Source organism: Gracilinanus agilis, chromosome 4 (assembly GCF_016433145.1).
Source record: "Gracilinanus agilis isolate LMUSP501 chromosome 4, AgileGrace, whole genome shotgun sequence".
NCBI classification, from domain to species: domain Eukaryota; kingdom Metazoa; phylum Chordata; class Mammalia; order Didelphimorphia; family Didelphidae; genus Gracilinanus; species Gracilinanus agilis.
In genome coordinates, this window is record NC_058133.1 from 349,790,112 (window position 1) to 349,803,680 (window position 13,569).

Sequence of the window (13,569 nt, forward strand, 5' to 3'; positions counted from 1 at the left end):
TAGGTAGTTTATTATGTGTGACAAAGACTTCCAACTGTAGCTTACACATTCTGAAATGGCACACATGCTCTCTTTGGTTCTATGTGATAACAACTTGGATCTCTAACAATAGATACTTTGCTACTTCTGTGAATCTATGATCATCCTAATGTAGATCTTCCCTCAGACAAAGCACATCTTACTTATGTTCTCCCATTCAGAATTTCACTTTCTATATATTTCTAAAATCCTACAAAGAGGTCGGTCCATCCAATGTGCTAGTGAACTTCTGCTAGATCAAAAGCCATTTATCAAGGAGGTTTAGAAGATAGTGAGAGAAGAGGAAGGGAAGGTGTCTGTTTTATATGACATTTTTGAGGAATTTAGCTTTCAAAGTCAGAAGAAATAACTGACATAAGTGAGGCTGAATTGATCAAGAGAGGATTTTTTTTCGCGATTGTGGAGACAGAAATGTTTGTATTCTTTAAGAAAAGAGTCAGTAGACAAGGAGAGATTGAAAATAAGTAAGAATTGGTATGATATTGTTGTTGTTCAGGTAATTCTTCCTAATCTGTTGGACCACTGAACACCAATATTGTCCATGGGATTTTCTTGGCAAACATACTAGAGCAGTTGCCATTTTTTTCCTTCAGTGGATTAAGGGAAAGCAGAGGTTAAGTTGCTTTTCCAGAGTTACATAGCTAGTAAGTGTCTGTGACCAAATTTGAACTTGTCTTCCTGATTCCAAGACCAGTGCTCTTTCCACTAAACTGTCTAGCTGCCTCCAAAAAACAAACACTCAAAAAAATGTTGTACTGATCAGCATATGCTCATTCTCTGGGAAGAGTGTGCTCTTATTTCAAGTACAAGTTTAGTAAAACAAATGGAGGTTGCAGAGAGTTGGATGCAAAGAAAAATGACTGAACAACAATAAATTAGGCTTAAATGTAAAGAACACATGAAACCAAGTGGTGCCTTGCAGTTACTATTCCTTACTCATACATTTAAGGCATTGTGATTCCTAATCCTAAGAATCTTTTTCTTTATTTGCAGTGTTCACAAGTTTCCTTTCTGAGAGTGTCATGAGTGGACAAGTCACTTTTTCTTTAGTTTTTAGCTCACTGAAAAGATGTTCAATCTGATAAGCAAACCTACAGCTAAAGCTAGTCAAGCAGTTTACTCTTTAGGGCTGATTCTTCTCTAGTTTCAGATACTGCTATCTTCAGCTCTGGATCTCTGATTACTAAGGGAATATCTAGGCTTTTTGGATCTTTTTGCTGTAGTAATGGATCAACACTGGTTAAAGTTTCCTAGAAAACTGAATATCTGCTAATTCCTGCCCTTTTTATTTCTTATTGTTTTTTCAATATCAGCAACTCGATTAAAATTAAATTTCTTTTTTTACTTATTTGCATACATCTTATCATTTTTATTCAACTAGTTTGATATTGATTTTAATATATACTCTAAGAAGTCAGCAGGCTGACTGAATCTAAAATGATTGCCATATCCATATTCAGTATTTTTCTGTTTATTATAATTGATTTCATTTTTATGGTCTTCTTTGATACTCACTGTGCTCAGCAATTTCAGAAATTTTTTTTTTATTTCATTCCATTGAATCTAAAGCTACTTTTATAGTTTTGCTCTTGACCTTGCCCTGTGATATCAGTTACAAAGGCTATCAATGACTCCCTCTTCTACTAGCATAGATCAACACCTTCTCCTCAACTTCAATAATTGCCAATATTTGTATTAGTACCTACTATGTGCCAGGCACTGTACTTAGTCCTTTTTACAAATATTATCTCATTTGATTCTTATAGTAGTCCTTGAGGCAGGTATCTTTACTATCTCCATTTTAAAATTGAGGCAAATAGAGGTTAACTGACTTGTCTAGGGATACATAGCTATTAAGTGTCTGAGGGCAGATTTGAATTCAACTCTTCCTCACTCCAGGGTCAGTGCTCTATCTACTGTATGACTTTGCTCCCCAACTTTATGGCCTTAGTGAAAATGCCTAGAGTAGAGATATTAAGTGATTCCTAAAAGTTCAAGTAGCTGTTATGTGTTAAAGGTAAAAAACTTGAGCTTTGGAATCTTTCTGACTCAAAGATCACATTTTTCCCATTAATTCAAGCTGCCTCTCCTGTAGACTTCCTTGCCTTATTTCCATCATAAAATAGAATTAGATATTTCGAAGATTCTAGAAATATGCATATAAATGTAATAATATATAAACACATCATATAAACTCTACCTCAGGGCATTCTTGATTTAAAGGTAATTGGTGACATATTTGCTTTATCTTAAATATTGTAGAAATGTGTCTTTTTGAGGAACTCCAAGTGTATTTATAGAGGCAAATATTTTCATCTTAGCTTATATTAACTCACGAGTATTTATAAATTTTCAGTTTATAAAGCATCATTTACACAGCATTTCTATAAAGTTGCTAGTGTGTTACTATCATCATTTTCTAGAGGAAAAAACAAACCCAGAATTAGAAGAACTGAGTTAATTGCTCAAGTGACATTGCTGTATACAAAATTGAGACTAGTCAGTCAGTCAAACAGGCATTTATTAACCATTTGGCACGTTTCAGTCACTGTGTTAAGAACTAGAGGTATAAAGACTAGCAAAACTGCAATACTAACAATGATAGCTAACATTTATATAGCACCTATATGCCAGGCATACTACTTAACACATTACAATTATTAATCTCATTTTATCCTCAAGACAACACTGAGGGAGAAGAGGAAACTGAAACAGTTTAAACTGAAACTTAAACAGAGATTAAGTGACTTGCCCTGGCCATACAGCTAGTTAATGTGTGAGGCTATGTTCGAATTCAGGTCTTCTTGACTCCAAGCCCCACGTTCCACTGCATTACCTCACAAGCTTCTACATCAAAAATCACAACTGCATCAAAAAGAACATAGTCCTTACCTTCTGGGCATTTTAATGGAGAAGACAATATGTAAAAAATTAAGTTTATAAAAGAGAGATACCATATCTCACTCTCTCATCTCTATATATAAAACTGATAGAGTCCAAATACAGACTGAATATATAACATTCTTCACAGTTTCCTCTATGAATTTTTCTCTAGAGTAAATAATGTGTTTTTTACAATATGATGAACTGAGAAATATGTATTATATGGTAACATATGTACAACCTATGTCATATTACTTGTCTTCATGGGGAGGGGGAAGGAGAAGGGGAAAAAGAACAAGACATAGATTTTGTACAAAGCTAATGTTAGAATTTGTTTCTCTTGGATAAGCATATTTATTATAAGTTATTACATATTTAAAGCAAATCTTATGCATTATCTTATTATTATGCTACATATATTTTCAATAATTCAAATAATCAATAATTCAATAAATTCAAATAATTAAAAAATAAATGAGTCATGACCAAAAAAAAAAGATATATACAAAAGAGATGGAATATAATCTCAAAGGGAAGGTGCTAGCTATTAGTCAGGACTGTAGAACACCTACTGTAGAATGTGGGCTTTGAGCTGAATCTTAAAGAAAATCCAGAAAATTTTGAGGTGCAGGTGAGGCATTATTGCATTCTACTCATGGGGAATGGTCTACATCCAGTCATGGAGATAATTGAGATTTTTATTTTACACTTACCTTCTATCTTAGAGCCACATTCGTTCTAAGGCAGAAGAGTGATAAAGGCTAGGTTTATTGGGGTTAAGTAACTTGCCCAGTATCACACAGCTTAGATTTGAACCTAGGACATCCCATCTTTAGATCTGGCTCTATCCACTAAGCCACCTAGCTACCCCTGGAATGTTATGTTTTGGTGAACTGGAAGTAGTCCCAGGTGGCTAGGTAATAGAATGTGTAGAAGGGACTGAGTTCAAAGAAGAATGGAGAGGTAGGAAGGGGCCGGATTATAAATAACTTTAAATGACCCAACAGACAAGTTTATATATAATACTTAAGATGATAGAAAGTCATTGGGGCTTATTGAATAGAAGGCAACATAAGTTAGAATTATCCTTTAGAGGAATTACTTTGGCAGCTAATAGGGAAATGGATTCAGTGGGGAGACACTGTAAACTATTCTATTAGTCCAAATGAGAGGTGATTAGAGCATGACGTAGCACTGTGGTTATGTTAATGTGAGAAGGCGACATATATAGGAGATGCTGTGAAGATGGAAATGATAACCATTTGACAAAAAATTGGATAAAAAAGCAAGGATGGGAATGATACAAAGTTTGTAATCCTGAGTGACTATGAGATCGATGGTGTATTTGACAGTAAGATGGAAGTTAAGAAGATGGGAGGAATTTTCTGGAAATTATAATGAATTCTATTTTGAATATGTGTTCGGGATGTTTATTAGGTTTGAGATGTCAAGAGGCAGTTGGAGATGCATGATTATAAACCAACAGAGAGACTATGGCTAATATATAGATTTTGATACATACCATCTGCATAGATATGATAAATGAAATATAAAAACTGATGAGATTATCAAGTGAGAAAATAGAGAGCAAAAATAGGGTCAAGTACACAGCCTTGAGGATGGTTAGTGCCAGTGAGAACCAATAAAAGAGACTGAAAAGTAGCAGTTGTGCAGAGAAAACAACCAGGATAGACCAAGTCATGAAAATTTAGGTAGAAGAGACTATTCAGACCAAGAACATGATCAACATTATCAAACACTGCAATAAGTTAAGAAGGATAAGGATTGAGGAAAAAAACATTCATTTTTTCAATTGGGACATCATGGATAACTGTGAATAAGGATGTTTCAGTTGAATGATAAAACCAAAAGGTAAATTGCTAAGTGTTTAGAGTTGAGTGAAGAAAGGAAGTGAAAGAACCAAATGAAAATGATATTCTTAAGGCATTTCATCTTTGTAGGAGGTATTTTATACAAGGTTAACTGGTGGGGATAATAGGATCAAACGAGGAGTTTTTTGGGTTTTTTTTACAATGGAAAAAGACACTTTTTTGGACAAAAATCATCATGAGACTTTGTTCTTTTGGCCTCTCCATATATGTCAGAAGGGCTCATCCATGGAAATGGGGAAAATAAAATAGAGCCCATTTGGATTGTCCTTGCAGTTTCTGGGGTCTTCTGGGGAAAATCTGGGTGTCCTTTTGGGATTGTGTATGGTAGAATAACATGTCTGACGAATGTAAGATTGTAAGGGAGATGGAACTCTTGGTGAATGATCTCAGTTTTTCTTGCTGAAGTGAGGTAAGGTTCTCAGCTGAGTGGGTGAAGGTAGGGCCAATGAGGAAGCATTGAGTAAAGACAATGGTCTCTCATGGGAGTAGAGTAGTGGAAAAAATAGGTCAAAATGAAATATCTGCCTTCATGCAATCAGGACTCAGTTACAATTATATAATATTAATTTGTGGCAGGCATGGTAAAAATCACTTTCATGATTTCCTCCAACTGTGTTGCATCTCATAAGTTTAAGATATATTATTGGTGTTGGTTTTGCAAGGCATCATTAATGGGAGGCAAAGGAGCAAGGGATTCAAGGGAAGAGGATAGCGTACAGTTGAGTTAGCTCACCAAGGAGTCATCAAAGAAAAAGGAGAAATGTGCAGTGGTAATGAATGACCTGGGAAAGAACTGAAGAGAGGTAACATTGATGATGTAGAACAGAGTTAGGTATGGTAAGGCATAGAGAAAGATGAAATGAGTGAAAAAAAACATCATCCCATAATGGAATTTCAGAGTTTGTATACAAGGAAATAGAACATGTATTAAATGACATGATCAAGGCTGTCATCTTCTCCTAGAGATGTAGGTGACAAAAACCAAATTGATTGAGGATCTGGAAAGTTAGGGTTTTGGGGGGAGTCATAAACATATATGTCGAAATGCTCTATTTTGAGGGCTTGAGATTGGGAGGGGGAGAGAGAAACTATGAGCTAACTTGAACTCATTAAGGAAGGAAGTAAAATGCTAACTCTTGACTTTCTCTACTGACAGGATAATTAAGAGGAGATAAGAAAATTATGGAATTTCAGCAGTCAGTACTCTTTCAACATCGAAACAAAATATCCAGTAACAAAATTATTTTGGAAAAAAATTTCAGGGCTATACCTACATACTTTACACAAAAAAGAAAGGAAAATAAAGCATTCCTTCAAATTTTACTAATGCTTTTCTAATTATCCTAAGTGTTTCAGTTAGCTCTAGGCTAAAGAAATTTGACACTTGTTTTATAACAGTATTTCCAGGTAAAAACAAAGAAAGTTGTAGAGCACCAAAATTCACATGGAGAACAAAATAAAACTCCATTGAACTATTCTCTCATGTTTCTACCCAAATCACTCTGACACATTGAAAAGTCAAAGTGCACCACTTTGAATATATCATATGATATTAAAATATGTTAAATTATTGTTGGGGGAAAATTTATTATATCATATCAAAGATTAGGCTTTTGTAGGGTAAAATTTTAACATCTTATGCTTTTAGACATTGAGATTTGGATTGTGTCCATCAATTGACTAGAGAAAATATCATTTCTGTAGTACAACAGCTTAGGGATACTCATTAAGAAGGATGAAAGTCAAGTAAGAAATGTTAGGTCTCCATCACTGTGGAATCTATTCTAATTTTATTAAAATAGAAAAAACAAACAAACCAAAATCATGAAAATATATTAAAAGCCTTCCTATAATGTCTCTGTGAGTTAGTGTAAATTTGACCAAGATAAGTAAGTTTTATGTAATCTATAGTATTTCTCAATAATAATTAAGTTATAGTCTCATCTATTTTTCCATGGAACACAAACAAGTATCATACATTCAAAAACAGGATTGCTTTAAGCAGAAATGTGAAATAATCTTATTCTCTCTTATCTTTTAGCCACTTGCCCACTTTGCTATCCATCTTCCTCTTTGCTTCATACGAATTTCAGGTTTATACTGGATTATAGAAGCTAATATTGCTTTGTGTGTTCAGTGCCCTTCCTCTACTCACCAATGGACTCTTTTTTGTTGCCATACTTAAACTTCACAGTTAAATGTACCTAATTTGCAACTTGTTCCCTCTGGGAAAAATTCTCTGTGCCTTCCAAAATCACAGTTCTGATCAATGCATTCTTGCTAATAAATACATACTCCCAAAGTTTGCTTTTTTTCTCTAAATATAGGTGTCTTTTCTTTAGATAAGGTGTATTTTCATTATACCCTTTGTTGAAAATGCTCTGCCTTCAGATTTAATTCATAGGAATGAATAATGGTGACCTGAATAGAAGGAGAAAATGGTTACACGGAAGACCATAGGTAATATTTTGAAGTAGGCGTTGTGTACCACCTCTTAAATCCATACTATAGGCACATTGCTTTTCAAATCTCTCTAAAGAAAGACAACTATTTTCTGAGCAATCTGACCTATCAAATTACTTTCAGTCATAAAAACAATAGTTAAAATTCAAGTAATGATACCCATACCAAACAGCCATTGATACTTACAGTTGTAGAGTAAAAATCCATGACTTCTATGGTGTGCAAATGTGGTGATTAACTGAAACTCTTACCTTTTTTTTCAATCATTTGTAGGAAGAACCCTATGTTATGTTCAAGAAGTCTGATAAGCCCCTATATGGGAATGATCGATTTGAGGGATATTGCATTGACCTCCTCAGGGAACTAGCTACAATCCTTGGTTTTACCTATGAGATTAGACTTGTGGAAGATGGAAAATATGGAGCCCAGGATGATGTTAATGGACAGTGGAATGGAATGGTTCGAGAACTAATTGATCATGTAAGTTTTTCAATTTTCTTATAGAAACAACTTTTTAAATGTTAAATGAGCCTCTCATCATCCAATATATATGTTTAATAGCCAGTATTTGTTGTTAAATTTGAATGTTGTTTTATTTTATTAGAAGACACATTGTCATTGTGTTTGGTATTTATACGAAGGACAATGGTCAGTTTTTATATCCTAAGTTAACCAGTATTTAGTGTTTCAAAATCTGGAAAACTCCTGCATTTTTGTTATATTTTGATTTTCTAATGTTGAATTTGATTTCTTCCTTATTACAATCAAATTACCTCCTAAGCATGGAGTATAAGATATAAACTATCATTAATTTTTCTTTGAAAAAAACTTTTCTAAAGAGGAAAACACAATAGTTGCCAAATTATTCTGACAAATCTTATCTTGATAAGAATGAAAAAATTCTACATGCAATTCTAGGATATGAAGAAATATACATTTGAGTCTTATGATGAGTTTTCATTTTTTAAAAAAAAATTAAATAAAACACTAATAGCAAAGCACATAGAAGCAGCAGTGCATTCCAGTGAGAGTCAAAACTGATAATCTTATAGGCAATGGTATGTAGTTGAATAAGTCAGGAATCCTTTCCTTTTAGTCCCTCCAAAGCATAATTTCTCAGTAAATTCCACTCTTGGAAACATAGTCTAATCTTTGTAAAACTATGTCATTGACTTTGGCTTCTCTTGTTTTGACAATTTGCATTTATTTTGACAATTTTCTTAATATTAAGGCATTGGATCATCATAGGTATGTATTAAAGCTAAGCTGCATTGTGTTATGAATAAGATCTCATTGCCAAAAATGTCAAGTACAAGAATATGCTTTCTCAGTGTCCTAAAAATATGTTACTAGAAACACAAGTTAATTAGTATAAACTTCTGAATGTGTATACACATTCTTCTGTAAATTCTCCTTTCTTTGGCTTTTAGTCAGTCAATAAACATTTATTAAGTGACTACTATATGCCAGGTATTATGCTATTAAGTACTGGGCATATAAAGAAAGGCCAAAGTCAGTTCTTGCTCTTAAGAAGTTCATAGATAATGAGAAGACATGGTATGTATATAAGCAACATATACAAATGAAGAACAGGAGATAATTAAGAGAGCAAAGCCATTAGAATTTAAATGAATCAGGAAAGAAGGTAGAAGGTAGACTATTAGTTTTAAATTGAAGGAAGTCAGAGAAGCCATAAGCAGGAATAAAAAAGAACTTTCTGGGTTGGGAGACAGCAATGAAATGCACAGAGTATGGAGATGAAGTGTCTTTTGTGAGGCACAATAAGGAAAGCAATGTCACTGGATTGCAGAGTACATGGTAGAGGGCCAGGAGTTTAATGTGTGAGAATACTAAAAAAGTAAGGTTGAAAAAGAGACATTAAATATATCCCAAACCATAAATGGTTATGCACAATGCCAAAATTTAGACAACAAAGCAAAGGAATTAGAGGTCCTCACTCAAGGGAGATAATTTCACCTCATAGGTATCGCTGTGACATAGTGGGATGAATCCTATGACTACATTATATAGAGTTTTATATGGGTAAAATGTATTAGAAGAAACAAGAGGGGAAAAAGGTGAGGTTGCCTTGTTTATTGAGAAGATATATTCATAAGAGCAAATCCTGGAATCAGATAGAAGCATCCCAGAGAATGTTTAAATGAAGGCCACTGAGGAGGAGAAATAGAAGTTTCATTAAAAACAGATTATTTCAAAATAAAGTTGCTTAATATATGATTTATATTGAAGTAGTTGGTTATTTAATGTTGAAATTCTCTTCCCTGCCCCTCCCCACCATCTCTCCTATCAAGAGGTAAATTCAATCTACGGTGGATTCTGTGCAAAGATTTTCCCCCTAATACTGCAAAAATGTACATTCTGCTATAGTAACAAAGCACTCATATTCCTAGAGCTCTTTAGAAAACCAATCTGTTTACTATTTTTCCTTCAAATACATTCCAAGCCAATTTCTCTTTGAAAAAAAATTAGTCAGCTATAAGCATACAACTTTTGTATCCCTTAAAAGAGTGTGTTCTTTCAAGAATTTATCTAGAATGACCATGTAGGTATGTAAAATGATTAGAGGTATCATACATTTTCTTATATCTTCATAAACTATGGATTATTTCTCAATTTTTATTTACACTTTCCATTCTTTTGCTTTAACCGTCTATTATTAATCCCAGTGCCTCCCAACGATATGTATCATAGGGAAATTTAATACAGGAGAGAGAATGGGACACTCTTAAAGAAAGACGAAGTTAGAAAAGTGTTGGAGTCATCAGAGATTTTCCTGGGTTAGGGTCCTCTCTTGACCTTTTGGAAACAGCTTCATCAAGGACAGGCTGTTTGCATCAGAAATTCTGCTAAATTATTTAGAGGAGGTAGAGACTAGCAAGGGGACTAACATACTTTAAATCTGAACAAGCTCTACATTCTGGTAAGACAAGTGTAAATGTAAGCAGAGAGGCTGGTTGAGGCTGGATAGAGCACTTTTAGCTATGACACTCTTGTTAATGTGATCCAAGTGTCTCTCCCTGATTCTTCTCCTCCTCTTTGTATTGAGTGAATGTGAAAACTAGAATCTGCATTCATCTGATGTCATGAATTATATTGTTCCTGAGCCCACACAGCATGTGTGAGAGCTGGAGGCAGGAATCACTGATAGGATGATAATGTTTACAGCTGGGGTTGATTATTTGAATCTAGCTTTCTGAGATTACACCGTAGAGAAAATGTGCCCCATAGCTGGCATCAGGCCTGTGACAGATTAGGTCATTCAAACATAGAGGGTAGATCAACAATGAGTGGAGAGAAAAGAAAATGTGACAATAGAGAGATAAAAGAGATAAAGAGGACTTGTCCTATTTTATATAATACTTCGCTTTGGTCTGAATATCAGTTGTTAACTATTAGCAAATTTTCAATACGACTTTTATTCCCTCTTTGGGCAGTTAATAAGTCAATGTACATTTATTAATTTCTAACTGAACTGGAGTTGATTGAAGAATGGAGTAACATATTCAGATCCGTGCCTCAGGAAGATTAATTTGACAGCTGAGTAGAGGATGGACTGGCATGGAGAGAGATCCTTGAGTCAGAGAAACCCACTATTCTCATTTTTAATGAGCTTTGCACTTGATATAGAAGCCCTAAAATACTCTAAACTATGGCATGCCAGAAGATAAAAACAAATAATCATGTCAACTGTGGTAAGGAAGATCAAACAATTAAATAATGTGGACTTAGTTGTATGGCAATGGTTCTATAGGATAGCAAGAGAGAAAAAATAATGATAGACTCAGAAAATTAAGAATCATTTTGATAATCTTTCCCAAACTTTGTGAGTCAGAATTAAAATAGCTATCTTAAATATATTTATTATTATTTTAAAAATACATACAGAGTCCATTGAGCAATAGAGTTTATAAATTCATCTGAATAAAGTAGTTAAGACAGGTACCATGCTAAGGATTTAACTTATCGTCATAACAGTTCTGTGAAATAAATGGTATTTGAATCTCTTTTTGAAAGATGAGGAGACTGAGGCAGACAGAGATTAACTGACTTGTCCAAGGTTCCCCAAGGAGTTTCTGAAGCTGGATTTGAACTTAGGTCTTACTGACTTGAGACCAGATTGTATTCATTGAAACCTATCTTTCTAGTAGATACAACCAAAAGGTTGAAAGTAGGATTTCTGGAGAGATTTTGCTTCATCTCCCAAAGGAATCTTTGAAAGCTTTTGCATTGCTTTTATTAGATTCAGTGGAGGCTGAGGAGGAAATTTGCTACATGAAATTACCAACTTAGTATTGTCTTTTTCTTTATATTTCTTTATTTGTATGAAAGTAAGGACATTCTTTTTGGATTTCAAAGTGGCATCTTACATCCTTGGAATTTATGCCAGCAGGTGGTATGCCAGACCACATTTCTTGGTATGTTTGCTTCAAGATGAAATAGAAGCTCTGCTTTCTCTGAATAACCATGGTCTTGCTCCATGTTGCTTATTTATTTATTGTTTCATGATTAGTGATTGCTTCAATAAGCCATTACATCTAGACTTTGCACCAGCCACACTTTCCTCCCATGCCAACTAATTACCAGTCCTTGTGCTTACTTTGCTATTTTGAGCCTGTGCTCAGTAACAAGGACCAAGATTAAACAGTCTCTCCTCTGAGGAAGTTTAAGTTTTGAAAGTTTAAAACTACATTAACATATTTGGAATATCCTGTAAACTAAAATAAGTGAAAGCAACAACAACAATGTGTGTGTATGTGCCTAGGCAAATACAAAATAATTTTAAGGAATGGAAAATGTACTAATGATCAGAGAGATCAGGAAACACTTCTTGTAGGAGATAGTACATAGGCTGAACCTTAAAGGCAACTAGGATGTCTAAGAAGCAGAGGCAAAGAGGGCAGAATTCTGGGCATGCCTGTACAATGTAGATGTAATAGTGTTATAAGGAAAATACTACCACTAGCATCACTACTAGCTAACACTTATGTAGCTCTTATGTCACCAGGAAATATTCTAAACACTTTATAATCATTGCCTCCTTTGATCCACCCAACAACTCTGGGAGGTAGGTGCTATTATTATCCACATTTTATGGAGGAGGAAATTGAGGCAAATAGAGATTAAATGACTTGTTCTGGATCATATAGCTAGTATGAGTCTCAGGTCAGATTTTAATTCAGGTATTCCTGACTTCAAGTCTAGCACTCTATCCACTGCACCACTCTGCTGCCCCATAGAATGCATTACAATTTACAACATATTTTTACATACCTCCTCACAGTTCCTCTAACAAGAAACTTCCTCCTCCTGAGTGGGGATTTTCACAGGCTATTCCCTGTCCTTGGCATTCTTTCCCTTCTTATTTCTATTTCCTGGCTTCCTTTGCTTTCTTCATATCTCTGCTTAAGTCTCACCTTCTGCTCGAAGTTTTTCCTAATCCCCTTTCATTCTCTGTTGATTATTTCAAATTTACCCTTTATTTAACTTGTTTCTCCATAATTTTTCACCTTGTTTCTCTCATTTGACCGTAAGCTTTTTGACTAGGGCATTTTATTATTTTTTTACTTTTCTTTATACTGTATTCTAATACTAAGCCCAGTGCTTATCACATAGTAGGCACTTAATATTTATTGACTGACATATACATATTTGCTCAACTCAACATCTCTAGGAGGATGACTGAGGAATTATCTCCATTATATAGAAGAAGAAACTGAGGCTTAGGGATGTTAGGTGACTCACCCAGGACCACACAGTTGGTGCATGGGAGAGGCATGAATAGCATATGTCTTGTATTTACTGTTCCATATTGCTTCTCTTCTGCGATGAGTTGATGCATATCACAAATATAGAAGGATTATGGAAACTTACCATTTAGAAACAAGAAAGGTGGAAGAAAACTTCTCTTTTATCATTCTGGTGCTGCTTGAGATGAAACCTATGAAATCAGCTTCCAGCTCCAAATAAAACTTGGCATTTTGGGCCCCCTCAGTTACAAATGTCTCAGCCTATCTCCAATTCCACATGATTCTTGTCTTGGAGAAGATGATTCCACTTTAGAATTCATTTGACTTGCACAGGGAGAGTTGAAGAGAGGATCAAAATGATATTTTGAAAGGTAACTCACATAGGTTTACTCTTGGCTGCTTTTCCAGAATTGAAAATGCAGGTCACAAGGAAAAGGAACAGAAAAATAATTTGACATGAGAAGGCTTTCCTACCTATAGATGTCCTGCTTTTTGTTTTCCTACCATAACTCTAGGAGATGGTC

General features: G+C 34.5%; 1 protein-coding gene across 1 annotated transcript in view; it reads left to right on the forward strand.

Moving 5' to 3' along the window:
- Positions 1-13,569, forward strand: part of GRIK2 (glutamate ionotropic receptor kainate type subunit 2) — a 767,698-nt gene that overhangs the window by 492,421 nt on the left and 261,708 nt on the right. Inside the window, exon 10 of the mRNA XM_044676594.1 lies at positions 7,551-7,757. Within this exon, the coding sequence (XP_044532529.1) occupies positions 7,551-7,757 (207 nt within the window). The remainder of the gene's footprint in view (positions 1-7,550; positions 7,758-13,569) is intronic.